This window comes from Phaethon aethereus, assembly GCF_964289735.1.
Source record: "Phaethon aethereus genome assembly, chromosome: 5".
Taxonomy (NCBI): domain Eukaryota; kingdom Metazoa; phylum Chordata; class Aves; order Phaethontiformes; family Phaethontidae; genus Phaethon; species Phaethon aethereus.
The window spans coordinates 62,849,809-62,876,569 of NC_138579.1; the positions used below are offsets into that span (position 1 = coordinate 62,849,809).

Genomic DNA, 26,761 nt, shown 5'->3' on the forward strand with positions numbered 1-26,761 from the left:
CATCACCACCCCATGGCAAGCCATGACGATACCGCCCCGGCGGAGCCTCCTGCCTGCCCTGCTCTGAAAGCAGGGTACCACAAAAGCCACAAGTCAGCTACAAAGGGAGGAGACAAAGAAAGGGAAGGGAATGAAGAAAGGGGAAGCAGAAGCTGTGTGGAGGACAGCTAGGAAGACCTACTGCACAACATCCCAGATAGTAATATTTTTAACGAAAATAAGGGTTTTCCAACCTTTTCCAATCTATATTAAGTGTTAGTCAAGACCCTCCTAGCTATTCTGCAGAAAAGGTAAGAGAAAAGCCAACTAAATCAGCTATTTCTCCCTCAATGCCTTTGAAAGAGTAGAAGTTACAACTTACACTTAATATCTTATTTTTTAAAAAAATAAGTAACAAAAACAAACAAAGCAGCAGAAGCAGCAGAACATGAGAATTTCTGCAGAACTCTACAGAGTCCCAGCTCGGATCTGCTGAAGGAAGGAAATGAAGGATTATTTTAATCTGAGTTCTACTTACCACCATGTCTAGTAACAAACTGCAATAAAGGAAGAGCTGAAAAAGCCACCCTCATCAGCGGACATATTGCGTTAAATAAAATTTGATCTTGGAACCCTGCTCTGTAAAAGCCCACAGGAGCAGATGGCTTTACCACCCCTGAAGGGAACTGGCAAGACAAAATCACAATCAGGCACTGCTGAAGCACTGCAGGCAGAGATGTCCAATGCGGCCACAATACCGAGAAAGACTGAAGGGCTGGGATTTGAATATTGCTTTTGAAATAATAAATTAATTATGAGACCATTAAATTACATTGCCTGGCAAAGGGCAGATTGAATATAGGGAGTTGTTTCTGGGACTTTTTTCCTTGTAATAATCATGAAAAAGACACTGATATTTTTTAAAAATGGAAGAAAAGAAAAAAAAAGAAAAAAGGATGATCAGCCCCTCCCTTTTACATGTATACTCATGTATACAGCTTCTCTAATGATTGGGGTTTTTTTCCATGCCCTTTATCAAATTGATAGTGGTCATTTTCTCATGGGCTGCAGTATTTTGCTTGCACATCTTATACTGCAGGACTTATCTCTGTTTACCTCCAAGCTTATTCTTTCATGCTCTAAAATAAAGGAAAGGTGACAAATCAGATTACAGCTTTTAAAAAAGCATGCTGTGAGTTAGAAAGCAAGGGAGGTAAAAGCCAACATCTATCCAAAACCTCAAAGTATAAACAGCTGCTTAAAATGAAAACAGCGCTGAAAGAACATTAAAACAAATTCCAATCTGAATTTCACCCATTTGGATTTATACTTCTTGATTTTGCAACTGGAGAGTCAATTGAAAAAAATGGTAACGGTCCCTTTTCCCTGCAACTTAGTCCAGATGTCCCTGACTGCTAAGGCAATTCAGAACAGCAACGCAATTCCAAAGAAAGATATTATAAACTACGCTACGTGTGAGAGGTCATTTTTTTAAACTCTATTTATTTAGCCCGCAGTCTGTTACAACCAAAAAAGTCATTCCTAAACTACAGGCACAAGCAGCAATCCTGCTGTTACGTTACACCACCTCCCCCGGCTGCAGAAGGATATTTAAGGCTGAGCGTTTCGTGACCGCTCCGTGCTGTGTTCGTGCATCCCGTCCCGCAGTGGCAGGACCGCAGCGACGGACTGGCAGCTCGCTCTGCCCGTCCCCTCGGTACAGGGCTTCAGAAATCCGAACTCGTAAAATGGCACCACTGAAAACCAAACCAGCTGAAATCCGAGGTTGTGGCTGTCCCGTAATATTCTGTTTTCCTCTCTATACTGCTTGCTGGATATTCGAAAGGTACCAAAAAATTCAACAGCAGAATCTCAGACGCACAGAAACCAACTATTAAAGCTGCTCCTCAAAATTAAAAATCACCCTGCTGTGACTCCACTTACAGAACAGATTCAGCATTAATCAAGCAGTCTCGGGCACTTTTCTAAGTCATGGAATGTAATATATTAATTTTAAATGCCATATAGATACGTGCTCATCAGCTATTGGTATTGCCAAACTGTACGAAATGTAGCAATTACAGTTCAAGTAATTACCGCTATTCCTGATATCCCTAATGCTGGAATTAAAAATAAAATTCTCTTTTCAAAATAACCTTATTTCATTATCTTCCCAAAATAAGTTTTTTAGCCTTATTTTACGTCAAGATGCTGAAATCAGAAATGACAACAACAGCCCATTCCCAATCCCGCTGCAGAATTTATCTTCCACAGTCCATATACCAGCATATACTCTAAACTAGACCTGGCTGAACCTCTTTGATGGAGCCATCATTGTGAAACTAAGAGGAAATCAATTTAGTTTTCATTTTGAAATGCATCACTTTTTATATAATGAATTAAATTAAATTTTATGGAGTATCAAAACATACCCCAAAAGGGGAAACGCACTCTAGAAGCGGACTGCTGCGCTCCCGTGGCAAATGCGAGCAAGTCTGCAGGAAAGTCTCCTGCGGGGAGCGCAGTGTGGCTGCTGGGAGCTCAGCACCGGTTTTGTTCTGCAGATCCAACTTTTCTCTGACCGCGCTGGCTGCTGATACGAACATAACCTGATCATGTATCTGACACCCTGATCAAAGCCGATGTCTCAGGAAAAGTAAAAATTCAACTTTCTCTTACTTTTTGGAGTGACGACTATGGAATATTAAAATACTTTCAAGTTTCTTCCGTGCTGTAGCTTCAACCAGTAGCCTTTTTTTTAAAAATAGCAACCTTCTTCAGCTGTAAAGCATCCCATAACGATGGCCGGCTCAAAACAATGTGCAAATTTAGTCCCATTTTGTCTTTCAGCTGGGAATAAGATTTCATATAAGAAGCACCAAGTGGTGCATAATATCTGCAACAGCCCCTAACAGAGCATGATTTGCATTTGCGAGGTTTCAGTGGGACATTATATGATATCACTGCAGTGTTTGTGATATTGCTTGTTTCACAAACATAATTTGTATTTGTGATATTGCTTCTTTCACTTCCGCAGATCTAGTCTTAACACTAGTTTGATAACACTGGATAAATAGATGAGCATATTGGAACCAAAGTGGAAATGTCTTTTTTATATCATTTTTGATACAAATGTCTTTTTCCAGTTGGCACCAGCTGCACCCATCTGCAGCTAACCTAAGATGAGGAGAAAAGAGCTGTCATATGCATCATGCCTGCCTTCAACTCTCTCTCCAACCTACGTTTTTCAGCAGAAGCAACAGAGCTGAAAGCACAATAATGCTGCTGTCTGTAGCATGAAGAAACCAAAGGAAAAAATTATAATTTCAACCCCATGCCAATGGAGAAGAACAAAGCCAGCTAAAAGGGCGAAGGAACAGTGTGACTTACGCACACACTTTGTAGGCTAAAAACTCCCAACATTGGGTGGCCCTGTTAGCCATGTAATAGCAGCACTGAGAAGGCAGACCCTTCTCACCACAGAGACAAATCGGTATTCTGTGACATCGTCCTCTTAGAGACAGAAAATCAAACTGGAAAGACATTTGATTTGGAAAAAAAAAAATCTTGTAATTGTTACGGGTTAGTAAATTTAAGGAAAATATTATTCTTTGAACCCAATCCACAATATCCACAAATAAATTAAAAGAGTTCAAAAGAACTAAAAGGAAAATAGCAATGGGAGAAATTTTCTGAAAAAAATTCAAAGAACATCGTTCCTGAATTAGCAGTTGGCTGGAGAACTTCTGGTTAAGACCAGGTCTGAACTGCCGCCAAAGCCCAGAGCTTCAGCCGTTGCCACTCACAGCAGGTAGGAGCAGCTCAGGCCAAGGGTTTGAGAGCGAGGTCGGGCGGGAGACGTGCTGCTGACGAGGCCTAGGCACGATACCCCATTTCCTCAACTCTACGAAGGAAGCCGCTGCCCTGAGTAAAGCCTACTCCAGTCCTAATGGCTCAGTGCCTTACATCACTGCGTGCCGGTCATTCTGTCACTGCTACCTACGCGGCAAGGGACGAGCTGTGAAGGAAGTTGATGAGTCCTGAGTAAAACAGAAGGGTAACTGCTGTGACCAGGGGTATCAAGGGCACGGAAGTGCGAAGATCCAACCTGTGAGTAACAACCATTTCCAAACGTCCTTCAACTACATCTAGCAGAGAAACACAGTTAAAACCTCCGAAAGCAAATGGACACCTTGGACCTGGAGATCAGTCACTCACTTTAGCTCTCTGAGGCAGGTTCATCATGGTGTCTGGTTTGAAGTCATTCTTGTTCTTCCTGCACAGGACCGCTGTGATGATGATGATGATAACCGTAACCACAGCAATGGGAGCCAGCACTGCTGCAATGATCCACAGGTTGTTCGGGGGGTTCTTCACCACAGCTACAGAAAATTGCAAACCAACACTGATAAGTTTCTCTGTGCAAAGGCAAGATTTAAATCGCTTCCAACACAGTCTTCAAGCGGCTCCATACAATAACTAGTATAAAAGCATTGTTAGTAATCTAGCTAGACCTTTGTATTCCTTACGTAAAAAAAAAAAATCAGCAACACTGTTCGATTCACAAATCCTTGGGCTCTCTTCTCTTACTCAGTTATAGCCAGCTGCAAAAGCAGCCAGCGACTCCCAAGTCAAATTAGATGCCATGCTACATATCACTCCAATGGCCCATTTACAGAATAAAAGGCGGGGGCAGGGGGGGAATTAAAAGTAATACATCCTTAATTACTTTTCAAACACAAAACCAGCTCGTAGTAAGGTAGCATGTGTGTTAAGAGTATGCACACGCAGTCCATACCGGGTGTCAGAGACTTACTGGCTCAGCAAGAGGAAACGGGGAGAGTTTTTTCAAAAACAATGAAGCTAAGCATGCTAATAGTTATTGCTGATAACAACAGGGGAATAAGAAAATAATTCTCTTGTGCTCTAGAAATACTTTATCATAGTTAAGGTCAAAATGAATCCATCATTTCTGAAGCATTGGAAATGATGAGGTTGGAAAGAGCTACTTGCAGATATATTAATGGCACCAGGAAAAGGGTACTTTTCAGAAATGCAGTCATGCTAAAACATTTTATATTCCATTTTATCAGAATAAAGTCTCTTAGTAAGAACCTTCAACTTGCACACACATAAGAGATCCTCCTGTGACACATTCCCAGTTCTCTCATTTAATTTCTTTCTGGAAAAACACCAGATAATCTCCTTATGATGCAGAATTTTGTTTTAGTGAAATATTTTGTGGACTTCACCATGTTATCTCTATTTATTTTCCTATGCTACTGGTTGCTGGCGTGGACAGGCAATTGTGAGAATACCAGCATAAAGCAGCCTTTCCCATTTCCTAGGGGACTAGCGCTTTCACATGTCATTGAGCTTATTAGCTGTCAGAGGCACTCAGCATCTTTTAGGATCAGACTTCAAATGCATCCTGTTCAGCAGCAGTCACAAAAGCCAGCTGAAAGTCGGTCTGAAGCTTGAGCCTATTTTCTTTGCAGATCTACAACATTTTGCAAAACCAATGTAGTTTGTTGGGTGATGTAGGAATAGCACCATCAGGTACATATCTGGCACACAGTGGAACAGTAACCATGTGCTTAAAGACTGTCCAAAAAGCCAGGCTGAAGCCCTTCAAGGTTCACTTTTCAATGGACTTGCATAATTCTGAATTCTTGACTTTTAGTTTGGGGATGGAAGAGCTGTGGGGAAGGAAACTGAATCTGCATTTTATCAGATAACAGTAATTATAATAATAGATTGCTGTTGTGGGAGTAGCAAACAATTGTTGAAAAATAATTATTCTTTCTAGGAAACGCAGAGGAAATTATGACCTTACGGCTAATACAACAGACATTTAGGAATCCTGGTTTACATCTTTAATTCAGTTACCAGCTTCCAATGTGACCTTGAGTAAGTCAATCCATGATTCATTCAACTCAGTAAGACTTCAGTAGATTTTGAAGCGAGTCTTTCATTTTGCTATAACTCAGTCCCTCAGTTATAAAACAGGAACATCCATATTTTTTTGTTATTATTCATCTGTATTGTCTAGCCAGACTGTGAGCTCCTGAGGGTAGATGTCTTTTCTTACTGCAGTTTGGTACAGAACTTTTCATTTTGCTATAACAGAAATTATAATGAGTAAAAATGAAGTGCACACAAAGTATTTTCTTTGGGAATACAAAGACAGCCTACAAATACCATGTCCAAAATGAAAGAAATAGATTTTTTTTCTGTAATAAGGCATAAAGATAGAACTATCTCCTACAGTTCAAATACTTCAGCTTCAGAATCTCAGTTACCCGGGGTCATCATTTCAATTTCTGTATATTCTCCTCTTACAGTGTTCTGTGCGTATTAAACTTGTATGAAAAGCTACAGATGAATGAGGCTGCCTTATCAGACCATGGAAGTACAAAGTTAGATCATGAGCAGCAGCTGTCATATAATTACCTAAATACCCATATAAATCATAAAACTGCCCCAAAAGCTACAAAACTGCTATGTATTATCTATAGCTGCTTTAGTAAAGTTATGTTAAAGAAATATTCTCATGGAAAACAAAGTTTTTCAGGATTTAAATACTAGCCTTTTTGGAAGCAGGAATGGAGATCCCTGGTTTTAGTCCAATTAAAGTCAGTAATACACCATGATCAAATCAAGGATCAGGTACAGTATATAGTGCATTCTCTGGAAATGATATCATGCTTTATTCTTCTAACTCAATCCTATGTTTATGGATGATATGTCAATTACTTATTACAGTGGTTCCTTCTTTTCCTATCACCATTACATGTAATTATTTCAGTATCATTGCTCCGTCAGACAGAAATAATGGCACCAGGGAGTTGCATTTTATACACTGTTTAGCCAGTAAGGAGATCCAGTACAAAAGTCCACTATATAATTTTAGTTCCATCTGGATAAATACCTTGGCAAACAGGAGAGATTCAGTTAGCTAAAGGCATCGATTCATACATCAAGATGTTATTGTACATAAGCCCCTCCAAGCTCCATCACAGGTTTATGACTGTGGGTCATAAAATCCCCCCCAAAAATTTTTTTAAGAAAACACCCATGCCCACCATCACTCAGTAACTGGTGCAAGTCTTAAAAAAGAAATTCAAAACCACTTTATTTTTCAAGAACGGATTACTTTTTTGGCCATATTATTCTGAATGATGCTACCATATCTTGAATCTGAAAATTGCCCATACACGTTAGTAGTTCCGTCCAACTTCACTTTCCTGATTTGTGTCTAAACAATATCTTTAACAATCATGCAGTGTACTTTTCAAAGTTCTTGGTGAAAATGATTATTAAAAAAAAAAAAATCCCTTTGAGATAGAAATAATCTACATTATTTTGAACAAGTCAAATACAAGGGATATCTCAATAGCCCCCACGTTTTACTTTGGAACAAGTTATTTGAATAGCAATTTAGCCCCACCATTCATTAGCCTGTGGTGTCATGATTTCATTAGCATCAGAATTAATTCTGACTTTGCAGTTCCATAAAGTTGTTCAGCTCATAGAACTGTATGTGTGTAAAATCAGTTGTATGGTAGAGCTTACAGTGATTGGCTAAATAACAGTCGGTGTAGAGCTTTGATTTACTAGATAAAAGATCAGTCAGTCTTCCATAGGAAAAAGAGCAGCCTGACTTAAGCAGTTGCTCGGAAAGGTGCAGCTGAAATTTCGCTGTGTGATCAGCGGAGGCTCCCCACACCTACACGGGTGTTTTCACAAAGAAAGAAAAAAAAAGTAGACGAAATAAAGGACTAAACCACAGAATTTTTAAAATAACACTTACGATCAGCTTGAACTTGAATAACATAACCTAGTGTCAATGCCATCCGCTGGGAGTCAACAGTACTCAAAATTTTGGCAGCTGCAGTGCCCAGCAAAGGTTTGCCATTGTATAAAGTATAGTATGTCAGTTCAGCCGGCTCCTTGGGTCCTGGAATACGTTGGATTTTTACCATCTTTCAGGGAGAAAAAAAAAAACAAAACAGAAAATAAGAAAGAGAAATAAACTGTGTTTGTATTATACCACTGCAAAACCTGCCAGGAGCTACTTGAAGGCAGTGCACACCAGGAACTCCTTCAAAACCCCGTATAAGCATAAGGTCCGTGCAAATATTCTCACAGGATCACAGCTTCTCCCCTTCGTAGCCTAGGCTATTAAGATTAGTGAGGACTGACCGCCGCCTTAAAAATTTTTAAAAGTAATCCTAAGGTAAAACCCTATACTAAGAAAAGTGTGCAGTAAAAAGGAGGAAAGGATCAAATGTTTGGACATTACAGTGCTCTGTAAAGAGGGAATTCTTAAAATCTGTGCTAATATTGAAAATTATACTTCACTAGCATATTGCAGTTGAAAAATTCCCCTCATATTTTATTTCTATACTCATTATTTTCGATCCCAGGCTGACAATAGAGAACCATGATTTTTCCATTTTATTCTGCCGAACACTGGCAGAATTTTTACACTGTACCTCTGTCTTTCCTGAGTGCAGATAAAGTGTCAAACATCTCTAATGATGAGAGGAAAAAGGAGTTTTGTGATTCTTCTCCTTTATGTTGGTGACTAAAATATGTCATGTTTTCATGGAAAATTTTACAAAGGTTCACATTTTTGGCAAGTAAAGATGCGTTCCTTCTTTTAATTTCTTTCGGTGGGAAAACACAGAATTGTAGGGAAATGAGAAAAGTAGTACTTTGTTTTTATATCTCACAGCAAGTAATTATTGAAAAACATCACATAAAAAAAAAGTGAGCAATAACTTTTCATGCCATTTTTGAAGAAAGATCCTCTTTGAATCCTCCACAACTAACATCAGTTGGCTAAATTAGTGAGAAAACAAAATATGATCATTTCAAAATACTGAGTGGGAAATGTTGCAAAATATGAGAAAGATGATTAATAAGTTACTCAGGACTGAAATCTCTACTTCATTATCTGATCTGTGGCCACATGATTTGGTGACTAAACCTGTACAAAGACTGCTTCATACATTTTTTTTCAACAAAAAGAAAAAAGAAGTTCTAGCTTTTTTGAGTTACCTAGGAAAGGAAGACCTAGAAATTTTTTTTTTTTCATTTCAGAACAAAAGCCTGGAACTCTTCATTACGCTGAATATGAAACCTTATGCTAAAATATGTACTTTGTGCCAATCCTCAGAGCAACTAAAGAGAAAACGTTTATTAACAGTGATTAACTAATGCCGATTTCCAGAAGATGAGAGGCATGCAAACATGGCTGACTTCAGAAAAAGAAACCCGTTAGTAAAGCCATGCGTTCTGCACTTGCTGCCTTGGTATTCATGACAAAAGAAAGGAAATTTCAACCCTGTTAAACAGGGGTTTTTTCACACAAATTGAGACAGGACACATGCAAACAAAGCCCTTTTTTCAACGCATATCCAGCCGCAACCGACGTCGCATTGACCACCTGCACAGTGTAGCTGCCCACAGTAGTGGCACGTTTGAATCGTCTTCCTTGTTGATGGGACATCATAAAGAGCGGGGCCAAACGCTGCTCCATCAGTCTTGCAAAGCTCTGATTGTTCAGTCCCAGTAACGCAATATCAACCCCTTGAATAACTGTGGGAATGCAGAAAATCACCTATCAGCACGTTTTAGACGGACAGATAAAGCAACACGTGGTCTGCAGGGCAGTTTGGGACAGGAATGTACTAACTGGCTTAGAAAAAAAATAACTGGACACCTTTACACCCCCTCAGTAATTCCTGGTGGGGATATAATGTGCTTCTGTTTCACCTCCTGCACTTTTCTTCACAGATAACATCAATGACGTGTCAGAGAATAGCATCCTCCAAAAACATTCTTAGGCCTTCAGTTTACTGAATTGTATCCAGCAAGCACCCTAATGTATGATCCTCAACATAAAAAGTAAGTGAAAACCATCTGAGAGATGCCAGTTTTTATGCTTATTGCCAGATGCTCCTGCTAACTAAACAACAGTTTTTCGTCCAACAGTTTTGAATTGTGAAGTTAGAATCTTGTCCAACTCTGTTTGAAACAAAATGCTATATGGTTGAGAGCACTAAAAACTGAATAAACATTTCCTAAGTAAAAATGAATGTAAAATTAAAAAGACACTGAATTTACATAAAGCTCAAATAAGTGATACTGCATGCTAATTTAGCTTAACGTAATTGTATGGTTTTTCAATATTATTTTAAAAAATCTTTTGAGACCACCGTAGTTTTTTTGACAACACTGCTTCCATTGTGATATCAATAATAGTCCACTACAGCAAGCGCAGAAAGCCAAGAATCGCAGAATCATTTAGGTTGGAAAAGACCGTTAAGATCATCAAGTCCAACCGTAAACCTAACACTGCCAAGCCCACCACTAAACCGTGTCGCTAAGCACCACATCTACACCTCTTTTAAATACCTCCAGAGACAGTGACTCAGTCACTTCCCTGGGCAGCCTGTTCCAGTGCTCGACAACGCTTTTGGGGAAGGAATTTTTCCTAACATCCAACCTAAACTTCTCCTGGCACAACTTGAGGACGTTTCCTCTTGTCCTACCACTTGCCACTCTTCCCCAAGCCTGTAGCGTTGCATGAGCTTGTTGTGACCCAAATGAAATGGCGTATCAGGGTCACGGGGCCCAGATGGAGAGGAGCCATACCACCGCCTTCAGAGGATTATAATCTCTGCATAAACGTATTTTTAATCTCAAAATATCTCTCTCAGGTGCCAAATCACACCAGCTTTTGTAAGCAAAGTGTAGAATTTAATCCATTTCATGTCAGGCTCCTTTTCTCTTGCTCTTTCCTGAGCATTAAACAATTCCAGGTACAGACACACTGACTAGAAAGGCTTTAGTAGCTACTCACTCAAAGATGTCTGGGGAAGAGGGCCACTTTTTGCCCAGTTATCACTTCTAAAGTCAAAATGATTTTGAATGTGACACCAGTGAAATGACTGTGATAAAACAAGTATTTTGAAGCCTAATAGCATTCTCTGCACCTTCTTTTCCACCAACAGAAAGTTATGTGCTTAATGCTTCAGGTGAAGGATGCAAAAATTCCTGGACCCAGAGTCAGCAAATCATAACAACCCTCCTCAGTTTAACAGATCACCTTTCTTCCTGGGTTATGTCTACAAGTCTCTCTTGATTTCAGATTTAAATCCAAGTCTCAGAAAAAAAAAAAAAATAAAAAAAAAAAGCTTGTTTGTGTTTTAAAACTCTGGTAAGATAATGCTGCTCTCAGAAGTGCTTAACCCAAAGCGGCAGAAACTGAGGTGAGTGTTGGATGCAGGAGACATCTCTGTTCAAGATGATGAATCACAGTTATGCCCCAGAGTAACATTAAATGCATTTGCCAACCTGAATGCAACGGGAAGGTTCAGCGGGCAGCCACATGTTTCTGTGTAAAATTACTGCACCGGTGCGTTTATAGAATCAAGCACTAAAAATTATTATCTGAAGAGCACGGAGGAGGAAAGGAGATTAAAAAGTACCTGTTATCACCCAGTAGTCCCTAGTTGACTCTGAGACATCAAGGTTTGGATACTCCAAAGCTTTAAAATAAAAGTCGAAATTATGTCATAATATTCCAACATCCTACACATTATATGTCCCAAAACCATTTGGTTAACCAGACGCTGATAAATAAAATTGAACTATGGCCCGGGAGGAGATGTAGAGGCACAATTTTCAGGATTGCAATTTCTCTTCTGTCCTGAAAAAGGACATCAAGCGCAAACAGTACAGGCACTGCCATACAGAGTAGAACATACACCTTCCATTGCCAAAATATTGGCTAGTACATTGTCTGGGGCAAAGCCCAGGATTGCCCGTTACTAAAAATTATGTGCAATATGCACATGTCTAGGTTATATACATTTCTGCTGCTTTCTCTCTGTGAGTAATCCCCTGGGGAAAATAAGATGACATTCTATGGTGATTCTGTGATTTAACCCTCACTTAACCCAGACCACCATTTTAACCTAAAATAACATTAAAATAAACCAGGTTCAGATTCCACCGACGAGTGCAGTTCCACCTGAATTACAAACAAGACTAACAAAACTGTGAACACACCTTAAGAGTGTGGTACTCTCACTCTGCACCACTTAAGGTATTGCTAATATATGTTTGCATCTGTGAGTGTTTGCCATTTTGATGCTTTTTGTTAGCTTTTCCATCTCCCAGGTGCATTAGGCTATAAAGTTCAATATGCTGCTAATTCATTACACAGCTCAGCATTATTTTCAATAGATTTATGCAACGCAGAAAGCATTAATACTTGGAACTTAATTCAGAAAATATCCATGCCTTGCACGTTGATACACGGCTGTTGAGTTACCTTGATTTTTAAACTCCAAAGTGGCTTGAAATAGTGAACATTGCAAAGCAGCTGATTACGCACAGTAACCGCTTTTGAGGAGGGATTTCGCGGCGTGTCCCGAGATGTGCATTTCCACCACAGACCACGAGGGCTCTGGAGGAGCCGCCAGAGTCTACTGGGAAATAACACGCTCTGAGAACAGCAGCAGTATTTGTTTGATAAACTGAAGCAACGGCACTGCCACACAAATAAGCATCGAACGCTTTTCAAAGTAAACATTTTCACAAGACATGCTATCAGTCAGAAGCCATAAACACTGTGCACATTAAGTTCACGAGTTTGCAGTATACCTGCTGTACTGGGAATAAAACCAAGAACTCCAAAATGAAATATAAGCCATTAGTTGTTAAAGGAGCACTAGCTAAAGGCTTTATTGGGTCGGTTCATCAAGTGTGCGGAGCGGCAGAGAACTGCGAGGCCACACGAGACACTTACTGTGTGACAAATGGCTTTCACAGCTCCTGACTACCAAGCATACACCTGTATTGCTTTGTGAGAAGCACCAGAATCCTCTTCCTATGCAACGGGCGTATTTTGGAGGCCAAACACTTGAATGGAGGGCAGCCATCATCAACACTTCCTCAGACCTTCTCCTTGTGCTCCTGGATGCCCCGTGAAGGCAAGTCCTGCTCGCAGGGCACCCTTCGGACAGGCTCACCCGCCAGCCGCAAAAAAGGAAGGAGCCCATCTGATGATGAATGGTCTACATCCTTTTCTAGGTCCCCAAGCGCACCTTTTGCCAACAGCCTCCCTCCACCTCCCCTTGCCTGTGGAAAGGCTTGATGAAAACACAAGGCTGCCTTGAGACGCGTCCCTTACCCTGTGATGGAAAGTCTGATTCAAAAGCGCACCAACGCAGTGCCAGAACTCATCATTGGGCAGTTTCACCTATTTTTTTGCAACCATCTGATTTAGATAGGTAATGCCTCAAGAATAATATACGCTCCTCCTTTTTCAAGGATTTGCACAATGACCAGAGTTAGCTGGGATTCCTGCCTGCCTCGCACCGGAGGGTGACCACTTACCCCACAGGTAGTTTATTGTGCAAGTAGCTGATGAAGAATCGCACAAGATAATTACTCTGCTGTTGGGCTGTTTGCAAATAAAACAGAATGACAAAAAAGGTAACTTGTGTTTTCCCCAGTGCTCACTTTCCAGCAGCCTGGTTCTGCTTTTTCTTAGAATGAGAAAGTGAACAAGCACCTTAATAATTTTACCTAAAGCTACAAATCCACTCAGTTCAGTGTTCTGGTAACAAAGACATATTTGTCTCTACCCTTACATGCCCTATTATTTCAATACCCGTGAAATGAAAAATTACAAACTACTCCATCACTAGTTTAGCCTTACCGGTGAGTTTGATAGCTACCAGAAGCTTAACCAGATCTTTACTGGTATTTGAGCACAGTATTTCAAATTTAACAAGCATCTTGTGAAGATTTACACAGAGTGAGATCAGCTGAAACCTGCCCTTCCTTAACCAGAGTCCATTACCCTGCCCCGATGCATCCAGCATGTCCCTGTCTCCTCACTTCCAGCAAGCACTGATCTCCTGGGAACCCAGATCTACAGTGAGCTTAATTTCACATACCAACTTCAACAAGCAGATTAAACAGAAGTCTCCACAATCAAATGTCTCGTCCCTTTATTCATTTTAGAGAAATTATCATGCAGATTCAAAGAGCATATATGCCACGCCGGCCAGCCAGCCACACAACCTCCTCTAGCTCTCTGTACCTCTGACTCTTCGTAACAATTGAAATACAGGCAAATTATTGACGCTGAAGTGCTTAGAACACATTTTCAACTGAGGATGAAGTTCAGCAAATACACTGACAACTTTTTAAATGGAGAAGAGTAGACAGTGCTCACCTACTACCAAACACACGCTCAAAGCATCCTACCCAGCCCTGCCACTGCAGCAAGCACCTGGGGCTGAGCCTTCCGCTGAAGTAAAAGGATATGCTGAAGATGAACTTTATGTGCTGCACTAAGTTTTGCCAAAATGGAGAACTGGGGAAATTCTGTGGTTTGTTTTATAAAAAAAAAAAAATACAATTTTATTTGGAACCTGGCATGGGCATATTTTTTATTAATGACAGCATATATGTGTTTTTCTTAATTATCTGCCAGTGTTTCTAGCAGCTGAAGTAAACACTGAACCCAGACCCCCCTCCTAGATAATGCCCCCCTCTTTTTTTTGTTGTTGTTTTTTAAAAAAAGAGTTTAAAAAGCAGTCAGCAAAAACACCTACAATCTGCGAGCTTGACGACAAAGCTTATGGTTCTTGCAAAGCAAAAGGCCAATGCCAGCGAATCTTAAGGAGCTGCATGCTGGGAAGCGCATACTTACATTCTGCGATGGTGAGAGGCGGGTAGGTTAGATAGAAACCCACCAGCTCAGCAGACAGCTGATTAAGAAGGTTGCTGGAAATAGTGCCATTTAGAGTTGTGCTTTGATTGTTCACTACATAATACAGAGTGACAGCTTGGGAGACACTGGAAGTGTTCAAAATCTGAAACAGAGGTAAAGAAATAATGTGTAGCTAGGTTTCAGCTCAGCTGGAAAAAAGAAAAAAAAACCCACACCAATAAAACCCAAAACCAGCACAAACAAACTGGGAAGAAGTTAACTTGAACAATGGATTAAATATAGCTCACTCAACATGATTGTGTAAAACAGTTTGTGATACTTTAATTCCTACTTTAGCACATGCAGAGTTACTGGAGGACAGCAGCGGCCAGAGAAGGTGCAGTCAGGACTGAAAATATTTTTCCGATTTTTACCAGGCAATGTAAGATGAGGGAGAGGGTGCTTATCAGAAAAAATGTTCAGTATTTGATGCAGAGGAATTAGGCCTGTATGTCTGGCTCTCTTTGCTACCTTCCTAGTGCAGTTACCTAGACCTACACCCTTTACCATGTGAAATACAGGGATATCATGTCTCCTCTGTTCCTAGCATCATACGGTCACCCGCTCTTCTCCCCACTTTAGCTCTATACCAGTCTCCTCCTGAGCCCGAATCTGATGGCTGCATTTAAGGACCAATTCTATTTAGTGAGTACTGGATCAGATCCTCAAACATCCGTTTTATGCAGGAAGCACAGAGGCAAAGGCGGGGCAGCAATGGGAAAAACGTGTTTTCTCAGCAAACTTACGCCCTAGGACAAGAGGGATATTTTTTGGCTATTGACGCTGCAGGCAGAGGCGACAGCATTCAGCATTCATGAATGTTATTTAAATACCCCATTTTTATGGTTTGGATCACTAAGTAAAAACATAAAACATAGTATAATAAAAGCATCAGAAGAAGAGTTCGAGGTCAGACCGAAGGTCTGCCTAGCTGACATCCACTTACATATGGCCGGGAGCAGATGGTCAGAGAATGAGCACAGGGCAAGAGGAGAGGACTCTTTTCCACAGTGTAAGGTCAGCCCACAGCTGTGGTCTGAGCCATGAATTATATGCTTGGGTCTAAAAAGGGTTGATGACTTCTTATTCTGTATGTTTGTTTGCTTTTTGTAACTTCCATATTTTTTCTCCAGTTCCATCCAGCCATCTTCAAGATCTTATTACCCGCTGTGTGAAAAGATCTTTCTTTTTATTTAAACCGGAGTAGTTCTGTTATGGGAAACTCTAAAGGATCACTCCTGATTCACTACACCACTCACAGCTGGAGAATCATCACTGATTTAATTCTCCTTGTGTGGAAGTTGTTTCATGCCTTTTACACACGTTGCTGCCATTCACTTTACTCTTGCAATGCAGCAATGCCTTCTCTGATTCGGCTCCGTCTGCTCCAGAACTGTTCCTCAGTTTGTAATTCAGTTAAAACCCTCATACTATTTTCTGTTGCACTGACTTAGTCCTTTGAATGGTACTGGAATCATTTCAGAAAAATTTATCATGAAGATCACACCCTTGAGTCTCTTCCTTCCCTCCAAGATCTCCACCCTATCACTTCCTCATTTGGCAATACCCTCAACAACCACGACTACCACCTTCTTCAAGGGCTCTTTACAAAACTGCTTTGTAAGGTCTACGACTTCTGTGAGCAAATTGGCCACCATGGAGGTCCCCTCAGCATCACGGGTCCAGCTATTGAGAAGCTTGATTATCACTTCACCTACGGCAGTAGGTCGTCTCTTGCCATGCACTTTCCCACCTCTCTGAGCTCCTCCAGTTCGAGCACAAGCTCACAAGAGATGGTACCAAAGTAAGCAGAGCTCTGATGACCAATTTTCTCCCTCTGGTAAGCTACATGGAAGCTATTCGGAGGAGCGCAAGTCCATACACAGAGTTTTATCAGACGTCAAATACGTATCATAATATCGCCCAGAGGATGGTTTATTCATGCCTGGCACTGAGCATAAGGGTGTTGGCCCACTAGACATATAAAGTTCTGCAAAAATCAGGCCCTTGATAGTGAATTTGGGCCTGTGAACGTAGAACTTGAATACACACAAAAAATGAAAGAAATCTATTCCACTAGCTTGGATCTTGCAAACAGCTACGCATGACACCATCCTTGTACCTGAATAGCCTCACTAAGGGCAGCTAATGTGTCATAATAACGTTCAGTAAAAATATAAGTTTGGAAGAATATTTTTATATATTTATTTTAATTCCACTTAAATTATTTAACTGCAAATGCTAAAATTCAAACTCATGAAAATAACAGTAAGCCTTCTATAAATCATGCATTCATAAGCTTTCCTGCAATAAATGAAACAATCTTATTTCAGATGAAAGCATAAACTTACATCCATAGTGGCTATCAAAGACATCATGTTGAAATACAAGCATACACATAGGAAAGAATAACCCAGAGAGTTTGGCAACAGGCACTAGCAAAGCACGCAATGTTGTACCTGAACTGTTAAGTTGTTGCTGGTGTTTAAGACCTTTCTTTCAGCATCCTGAAACGCTCTCTGTAACCGTTGCTCCATGGTCTGAACAAATTTGCATGACTGTATATTGTCTGTTTGACCCACAAACTGCAGCTCTGGAAAAGGAACAATGTATTTGTATGTGGACAAATATTCTTGGTTGCATAATTCCTGCAGTGTCTGACAGCAAGATAACCAATTTACAAATTAAGCAGGTGAAAATAATGCCACAGATGAGATCAGTTTATGTCATTCAAGCACTGCACTAAACTAGCCTTAATTAAGACAAGATGTGAGAATTTAATTGCATTATTAGATACTCTCCACAAACCAATGGAGATTATTTCTGCAGTGATATATAAGATGGTAAGAGCAGTTCACTGTGCAAATACTTACTCAGAGCCAGGCAGTAAGCGAAATCATTCTGAAACACAAGTTATACTCTTAAATCTTGCAGGTCATTTGGCCTTGCAAGACTTAATCATAATATTGATTCTCATCCTGTTTGTGCTAGGAAAAACATACTTAACTGGGTAATTGCAATAAGTATGTGGGTATAAGCATATAGGCACACACATAAGAAACCTTTTTACAACTGAATAGGTGGTTTGACAGTGCGCTCTGCCCTCTCGTAGCTTACGCCGCCCTGCTGCACTGCAGCTGCTCCGCGCTGATGCTTCCTACGGCGCAGAGGGGTCACGCAGCAACCCTGGGTCCGGTGGCTGGGACCCAAGTAAAAATCCAATGGCTCCAGCCAGAACAGTATGTACATGTACCATCTAGCCCCCTTTCTCATCCGATCGCCCTCAAAAGAAACGCACAGGTTACCACACAACCTGTCGACTAAAGTCCCTTTTAATCAGATGCCAAGTCTTAGTCAAGCATGTTGGCGTGACCCATCCCCAGCGCAACGCCACTACGTTCCGCGGCAGCGCCAACAGCGGCGACGGCAGAGCACCGCGCAGGACCGCGACGTCCACGCCGCTGCCCCGCTTGCGGCAGGGGTGCCGGCAGGTGAAACCAAAGCAGAGCTCGTCCCGCCGCGGCGCCGGAGAGCGGGACCGAGGCAGGACGGCAAAGGGGAGGAGGAACACTGTCCCCGCGCCCTGAAGGGTTAACACGTACACAGCCCTGGGCACGGGCGGGCAGGGCCTGGCTCACCTGTTTTCAGCTGGAAGTGGTACGCGGGAAGGGGCTTCCACGGCAAGGCCAGGGCCGCCACGGCCTGGAGATGCGGCACGTGCTGCTTGATGTCGGCTGTGGCGTTGCTAACGCCGTAGGCCAGAAGCCTTTCAATTACAGCAGCTGGCGTAAAAACCAGCCTGCCCCGGGTAACGTAGTAACCAACTGTTACGTTACTGGATTGCTCCAGGATTTCAACCTAAAACGCACAGGGAAACACCTTTTTTTAATTTTGTTTGCAGTTCAGCCACTATTTTATGAGATTTCTCATCCTGAATAGGGCTCCCTTGCAGGGTTTTTATCCTGTAATCCCCTGTAAACAGACTCACGGAATCATTAAGGTTGGAAAGGACCTTCAAGATCATCAAGTCCAACCATCAACCCAACACCACCATGCCCCGTAAACCATGTCCTGAAGTGCCACGTCCACACATTTTTTGAACACTTCCAGAGATGGTGACTCCACCACCTCCCCGGGCAGCCTGTTCCAACGCTTGACCACTCTCTCCATAAAGAAATTTTTCCTAATATCCAATCTAAACCTCCCCTGGCGCAACTTGAGGCCATTTCCTCTCGTCCTATCGCTTGTTACTGGGGAGAAGAGACCAACACCCTCATCGCCACAACCCCCTTTCAGGTAGTTGTAGAGAGCGGTAAGGTCTCCCCTCAGCCTCCTCTTCTCCAGACTGAACAACATCAGTTCCCTCAGCCAGTGTCATATCAGACGTAGTATTAGCAGAACTGCTCAGGGAGCTTTAGAGCCAGCCCATGCAAAATGTGCCCCGGACTGAAGCACTGCAGTATTGCTACCACAGCTCTTGTACCTCTGATTTAGGCTGGGCCTCCATTCATGTATGTATGCTGGGACATTTTATTTATAAATGTAAAAATACAGAGAATCCAGGGAACACCCAGCCCCTACTCCATACATGAAGTTCACTGACTTTGCGCATGTGTCTGTCATTGCAGGTTTGGAGACAGATTTTTGAAAGACAGAAGTTTCCAATATTTGATTCTTCAACCTCAACTGTCTCTTCCATACTATTTTTCCTATACTGTCTCAGATGGTTAAGCTATCACCTATATGAGCAGAAATGACAAACCACAAGAACGAATACACTGTGAGCCAAAACATGAGTTGAATTTTACCTCAAAACTCTGTATTTTCCAAAAAGTTTCAGCCTTGGAACTGGTCCTCCACACTAAGTTTTAGCTGGTTTCCTCTGTCAGAAAAATGCAGCTTCTCTCAGGGTTACGAGAAGGTGGGAGAATAAGTCTGACAGCTTTCATTGCCACTGCTGAGACTCAGGTATATACAATTCCCAAACCAACTAACATCATTCAAATTTGCAGCAATGGAGCATGGGGTTAAAAGTCAGCCTGATGCCCCTTATTTTGAGCAAAATTACTTTTTTCCTTCGCAGTGGCTTGGCGAGTATAAATCCTAAAGGTGTTGGACTCAGCACAAACGCCTGCCTAAGTACACAGGAACCTGTGGTGGAGAGAAGAGTACCCCAGCGATCCACCTAAGCCTGCTCGTACACACAGCAATGCAGAGGTTCATGCAATTCAGCTGCCCAGTGATGAACACCTCTCTCATTTATTTTCAATAAAATGTGCTTTCTCCCTGCTCAGGATTTTCGTCCCTGCGGAACTGCACTTGTCTGGTATTGGGTTTCCAAAGCAGGGAGCAGACTGACAGCAGTGGCACCCCATTTACCAGCCCTGCTCTGGCAATTGACCCAGGTTGAGCACGGCAGCACTTGGCTGACCACGAACAGGAGTCATCCCTGAGCTGCAGCGGGAGGAGGAAACATGTTTCCCGGAACATGCCAAAAAAAAAGTTGCATTTCTCCCTTCTACTTCATCAAATAAAATGGCAAAAGCTTTGGAGCAGACCTTGCATTTTTAGAGCCCAGCGTGGGTGCCACCTATGCTTACTTTCCATAGGAAAAGCTTGGTGCTCCCCTCCGAGAGGCTTCTTGTGTCCAGAGACACCACTGGAGCTTCAGCCAGCTAAGCTTCTCTTGTTGGGAGAGCTGTTTCAGTGAGATCATGCAGGCAAGCCAAGCATGCTTACCTGAGTGCTGACATTTTGGTTGAAAGCTTGCCTCAGCACTTGGTTAAGTCCTTTTCTCACACTCTCCTTGAAGGGACTGCTGATCAGCATCCTCCTTGTGTTCATCAACAGAACTGTAGAACAACAGAAGCTACATGTTGGTTTGAGACGTCACCATGCTAATGTTTGCTTTTTTAAATGGTTTTATGTCATGCTAGCTGGGTGGAGGTCATCAAAGCAGGTAGCATTTGCAGCAGCTCCAACGGGAGCAAGAAACACAGGGACTCAGCAGCATCCCCGAGTTCCCTGTTCAACCCATGGCAACAGCCCGTGGTTTCCAGAGTGAGGTCTAACAAATGCAATTTCTTTAGCAAAAACAAGAAGCCACGTTGCCTTTCTGAGCGAGGTATGATGCCGCTCGATTGCCTGCAGACAGACTGATGCAGCATTCCCAGGGGACTGAGCTGGTGCAACACAGGCAGGCCCGTGTGAAGGACCTGTGCGCCATACCTCCACGGTCAGAGTTAAATGAACAAACACACACGTTACTCCACTGCTACAACTGTTTTCTACTTCGGAAACGTCTGCACACTTTCTTTATTAACATTATCACCGGCTTTTTTCTTTTTCTCTTACAATGTGCAGAAAGAGTTTTACAGCTGCACTTAAGTACTTTCAGTCATATACTGTATACAAGCTACAGCTATCTTTAGAAATAGTTGTTGTACTCATCATACTACTGATGAAGATACTTAGCAGCTACTAAACACACATTAGGTCCAAAAGCTGCTTACTTCATTGTCCCCAGTATCATTCATGTCTATTCAAGGTCATAAACCCTTTTATGTAGCTATTCTTCTTTGCTGAGACCTCCAAGATAGACAGGTCTTCTGGTGCTGCACTGTGCTACTGTAAGGAGCCCATAGGAAGCCTGGGCAAGGGACCTCTCCAGACCCCTTTAGTTTAGGTTTTTTACAGCTAAGGAAAATCTGTCTGTGAGAAACCAGCTGGAGTCAGAAGAAGTGGTACTACTCACATAGAAAGCTCAAAATCCCATTTTGAGGTGTACAACTCTAAATAGTAAACATTATTCTCAAATGAATCTTTAATGATAGAATTAGGTTTCCATATAAGAACAGAATTAGGTATTCATATGTAAACAGGGCCAGAGACTGAGGCAGGACACCACACCGTCATCTTCAGTGACACAGGATCCTTACTGCAAAACAGAGACCAAACCACCACGTCATATGGGGTTGTCCCTTCACACAGCTGGTTCTGCTAGATCCCTGCAGTGACCAGCTACACTTCAGAGCACCTGAACTCCTTACTTCATTTGACACATGCAGTGTAAAATCTGAGCTACAAATAAAGCTAATGCCACCCCTATCTGGCAACCCTGCTTTTATCTGTCTGGTTTGTCAGTGCAGCAGCCTCATCCCCAGATTTACCCCAACACCCCTACATTCTTCGACATTGAGTGTAGTTATTTCCCACTCATCACCAGTTGCCGCTCATATACGAGCGGGGTCCTTCCAGCAAATTCAGTGGCCCCACGTACCTGTTTTAACCAAAAGGTTCCTGGAGAGCCGGCAATCCAGAGGAGGAGCTGCGGTCATGTTAGCGAAAGCGGCTGCTGCTGTGGTTTCGGACGGAGCAGAGGTGTTTTCCACTGGAGTAGGGGGAAGCCTAGTTGTTTTCGCTGACGCTGTAATAGATGTCAAAGCTGCTGTAATTGTCAGTGGATATGGGGTTGACGTTTTGGTCATTTCTGAGCTTGGGAACTTCTGGGTGTCAGATACTGTTGTTTCTATCTGCCTTGGTACATGTGCTGTGGGTGCAAGTGTGGAAGGTGTGACCGTGCTGCTTTTAGGGGTTATAAGCATAGCTGTCATGTCCACAGGTGATGCAGTTGTGTTTCTCGTTGCAAAAGGAAAATCTGGATGTGCTCCTACTGAGCTTAGATCCGATGTCAATTTTGTGGCAGTGTTATTTTTTGTTAGTGTCAGTATTGGTGTGCTTAAAGCCATCACAGATGGCAAAGGTGTGTTTTCAGTGCCTAGAGAAAAGAAGGAAGAAGCTGGCACTGGTGAAGCTGGAGATGATTTTCTTGTTAGTGGTTTTGCTTCTGAAGTTCCTACTGTAGGGATTGCACCAGCAGATACTCCAGATAACACTGTAATGACAGAATGGGTAAAGTTGGTTGTTGACAAAAAAGGAGAAGTTAGTGGTGTTGGTGATGCATGGACAGAAGTTATGATGACTGACTGCAGGGCACTGGTGGTGGGGGTTTGCAATGGGATGCCCTTGGAAGCTTGATTAGATGTATTACTGGGAACTAGACTATGTCTTGTAGCACTTCTGTCCCACTCCTCCACACTAAATGTAGCTGGATTTTTGTCAGCTGTAACCAAATAACCAGGGGACTCTAACTGGTCATCTGCAAATCCTGGCAAATTGCCAGAACCGATGTCTTCTTCTGTAATAAAACTACGCAAGAGAGTGGAGCTAGAAGGTTTGGTTACTGGAAAGGGGGACTTGGTTGGCAGAATGCTTGGTATGGCACTGTTTTCATAGCTGGCTGGCTGAGTCAAGTTGTCAGTGAGCTGAAAAGCCAACGTTGGTGTTGTGCCTAAGGTGTTTGTCGGTAAAGTAATTTTTCCAGCATCAATTGTTTGCGATTCTAGAGAGCTAGGGAAAGCACCTATAGAGCAGAAGGCACATATAAAGAGAGAGGTGCTTCATCGTCAATACTGGTAATAATGTCTCCAACAGTAAAGAAATTACCAACGTTTTCAGCTGTGCTTCCACGCTTTTTTTGCAGGGGGTCCAGCACTGTCAAAGTGGTAGCAAGGGATGAATACTGAACAGGAGATGTTTTCAGTGCAAATGCATCTGCATCAGATTCTGGAAAACTATTCAACTTCGTTCCAGCAAAGGGTGAATCTGAAACATTTTGACCAGAGTTTGCATATGTGTAGTTTGCTGAAAGGATGGAGAAGAGTGGCTGCTTATTTCTATTTATTTTCTTTGGCAGACTTGACACTACTGACTATGGTGCATGATACTCAGTTTCCAACAGAGAAGTACTCGGAGGAACTTCTCTTATTGCTGTTTTGACTGAAGTTCTTACTGAAGGAATAGCAATGCCAGCTGAAGACCGCAGTGCTCTACTGGTCCACGTAGAAGCCAAAGTTGGGACTTCAGGAGAGCTCACAGGGTATAAATTGCTTTCAGAGTCCGTATGCAAAATCCCAGAAAAGCCAGAGCAGTGGCTGTCCATCACCGTTGTAATGGAAATGAGTGATGGCAGCGTACCCCACGTTGGAGGCATGACAGAGGCGAGTGGCTTTCTATCAACTGAATGTGAAGTCTGATCAGAGGTAAAATGAGTTAAAGCTCTTGGAGATGAATATTCTGCATGGGGGGATCACAACAGTGGGTACTCTCATATTTCTGTCTTCATTTGCAGTTACATCTGGACTTCCTGCACCTCCAGGTGGAGGATGTGCAATCACAAAGATAATAGTAGCAGATGTGTTTGTGACAGCAGGTTCAGGTTTTGAAAAGCCTGTAGTGGAAGTAATTAGCGGCACTGTAGCTAGGTCAGGACTAGTAATGGCTATTTCCAAAACAGTGCCTAGTACCTTTGATCCTTTGGGCGGTTCCCTGGTTTGGATATCTGGAGAAACTTTGGAAAGCTGAGATCCACAGGGCAGAACACTATTAGCATTAAAGTTCACGGACATCTTTGCTGTCACCCCTCTTGTGAAAGGCTGCTGAGCTGTTCTTGCCACAGGAAAGCCATCAGAAGCTGGGAAAGTACGTGCAGAAGCAGCTGGCAATCGCACACCGTCTGCCTGGTAAGCTCCATTAGTGAGGTCTTCTGCAAAAGTCTGATCCAGAGCCACCACCGCGCGCCGTGAGAAAACAGCCAAAGGGATTTGCAAAGTATAGTCATCGGCTGCTGCTGCTCTGGGGCTGTTTGTGCGTGCCGTCCCAGTAAAGGTGTCGTTTGCCTCGGTTAGCATGGGAGACCTTGTGCTTGTTGAAGAGGAGCGTGTCGCATTTCTAAAGAGAAAATCTGTTTCGCTTCTCAATGCCCGTACTGGCAGCACTGCATTGCGAGCGTGCTCTGCATCTGGAATAAGTGGTTTTGGCAGTGAAAGGGAAGACGTGCTCTCTGTTGAGCTGGAGACCTCAGGCAGGCTCTCGGAAGCTGACGACGTGAGAGGTGTGCTGGCAGAGCCTGCAGTGCAATTAGACAGTGCTGTGGAAGACTGAGGAGGACTCATTTGTGGTATTAGATGTGGGGTAGCCATAGCACGGAAGACTGACGTAGGAACCTCTGCTTTATCCTGAAAAACTGGTGATGACAGAGGACTGGTATCACTACTTCTGCCAGTCCATGCTGCCTTAAATGTCTGACTGTTTGGTTTTACTCCAGTAGAAGATACATTATACATACTGCCAGTAGGAAACTGTGACAGGCTTCTGGAAGTTACTGGCAGGGAAGACTGGTATGTTTTTGGCACAGGAATATCAGAGTATACAGACAAAAAAGAGGTCCTTTCTGAAGGACCTTTTCCTACTATTTCTGTGAAATGCACTGTTGTTGATCCAAAGAGGTTGAAAGGCGTGGCACCCGTGAACAGCTTGGGACCCTGTCTGTGGTTCGCCATACTGGAATGTACTACAGAGACCATGCTTACAGGACTATTTCTGCTTCCACTAACCTGCGAGCTGGCTGAACCTGTGTTGAAAAAACTTCCAGGATCTGCAGACAAAGACACTTTGATGGGCAGTGTAGCTGGTTTAGAAAAGTTAATGGTATGAGGTGACTGAATTACCAATGAGGAGAATGATGGTGATGGAACAGCAGCAAGCATGTCTGATCCTGATGTGCTTTCTTTTGAAATGGAGGGTGTTTCTAATGGCATTAGCTGAAATGGCACAGCTGTGCTCGAGTGTGTCACTGATGGTGTAGTGGACAATGTAGCAAACATACCAAGCTGAGGCAAACCTGATACAGCAGCTGTGTCATCTGCATCTTGAGACGATGACCTCAGAGGCGACTCAGCTGAAACTTCAGCGGGTTCCTGGGATGCACTGTTTCCACTGCCTTGATAAAGGGTGGGAGACAGATGAGTTTGATCCGAAGTCCTGGTACGTGTGCCAGTCAGTGTTGTTTTTATCATCTGAAGCAAGTTTGCATTCTCCAAAGTCTGTCCCATAGAAATATCAGCTACTGAGGAAGTCTTAGTTTCTGTGGAAGGCCGTGTTGGTGATAGTATAGATCTCCAGTTAGGAAAAGATCCTATAGAAGGAGCAACGTTGATATGCTGTTGCCCAATACCTGTGAAATAATAAGTAAAATGAGTATATTCTTCCCCAAAAGGAGGAGGAGTTGTTGTCTTGTTGCAACAAATCACAACACAAAATGCATTATGTTTAGTAAAATTAGCAAACAGGTTTTTTTATTCAAAGGGTATAAAAATTCAGAGAAAGTAAAAAAAACAACCACCACCACCACAAAAACCAGTGAAAGGTACAACGTGACAGATTATAAACCCCTCAAGTCATTTCATCTGACAGAGGAATAAGGAAAGGTTCCTAGACCATACCGTTTCAAAATACTGCTTTTAACTGGGATGGTTTAACATACTAAAAGACACCTTCTTAAACTTGGGACAATTCTCGAGGTTATCAGTCACCCTGTGTCAAAATATTACGTGAGAAAATGGGTTTAGCAGCAGTATAAAAAGGGTATAGATTTTGACAACCAAGCTTCGCTGACTTGGCATGCAGTCTGACATGGGAATAGAGTCAGCATTGGCTGGGTTCCTGTAGGATGCATCTGGAGGTGCTCATCTTGCCAGTTCTAATAATGCATGCAATTATAGACACAAAAGAAAGAAAATAAAACAGGGATGATCATGAGGAAAGGGGGGCAAGATCCAAAACAAATTAGGAAATTAAACACCTCTTTTGATATGTGCAGATGTACAACGCATCATTTCAAACACCAGTTTACTCTACATTCAACACCATAATGTTCCTAGGCTTTGTTTTCTTAAAATGATTACAGTTATCCTAAAGTCGTACCATGGGAAATCTCATGTTCTTCCTAATTTAAAGACTAAGATTCACTCAAGAGTAAAATTTAAGGGTTTTTTCCCCCTCCCCCTGCCAAGATAATAGATCAAAACTCAGTATTGGCACTTGCTACCACGCCAGGCTGTGTCCCCTTGCATAGCTAAA

The 26,761-nt window shown here is 42.4% G+C and overlaps 1 protein-coding gene across 1 annotated transcript in view; it reads right to left on the bottom strand.

Moving 5' to 3' along the window:
- The window catches only part of KIAA1549L (KIAA1549 like), a gene marked incomplete at both ends in the record, with an annotated part of 141,459 nt that overhangs the window by 55,842 nt on the left and 58,856 nt on the right, over positions 1–26,761 (bottom strand). The window contains 10 exons of the mRNA XM_082000306.1: positions 4,198–4,361; positions 7,793–7,964; positions 9,434–9,585; positions 11,481–11,540; positions 14,723–14,885; positions 17,242–17,375; positions 18,421–18,640; positions 20,522–20,634; positions 22,062–22,676; positions 25,509–25,856. Coding sequence (XP_081856432.1) covers positions 4,198–4,361; positions 7,793–7,964; positions 9,434–9,585; positions 11,481–11,540; positions 14,723–14,885; positions 17,242–17,375; positions 18,421–18,640; positions 20,522–20,634; positions 22,062–22,676; positions 25,509–25,856 — 2,141 coding nt within the window. The remainder of the gene's footprint in view (positions 1–4,197; positions 4,362–7,792; positions 7,965–9,433; positions 9,586–11,480; positions 11,541–14,722; positions 14,886–17,241; positions 17,376–18,420; positions 18,641–20,521; positions 20,635–22,061; positions 22,677–25,508; positions 25,857–26,761) is intronic.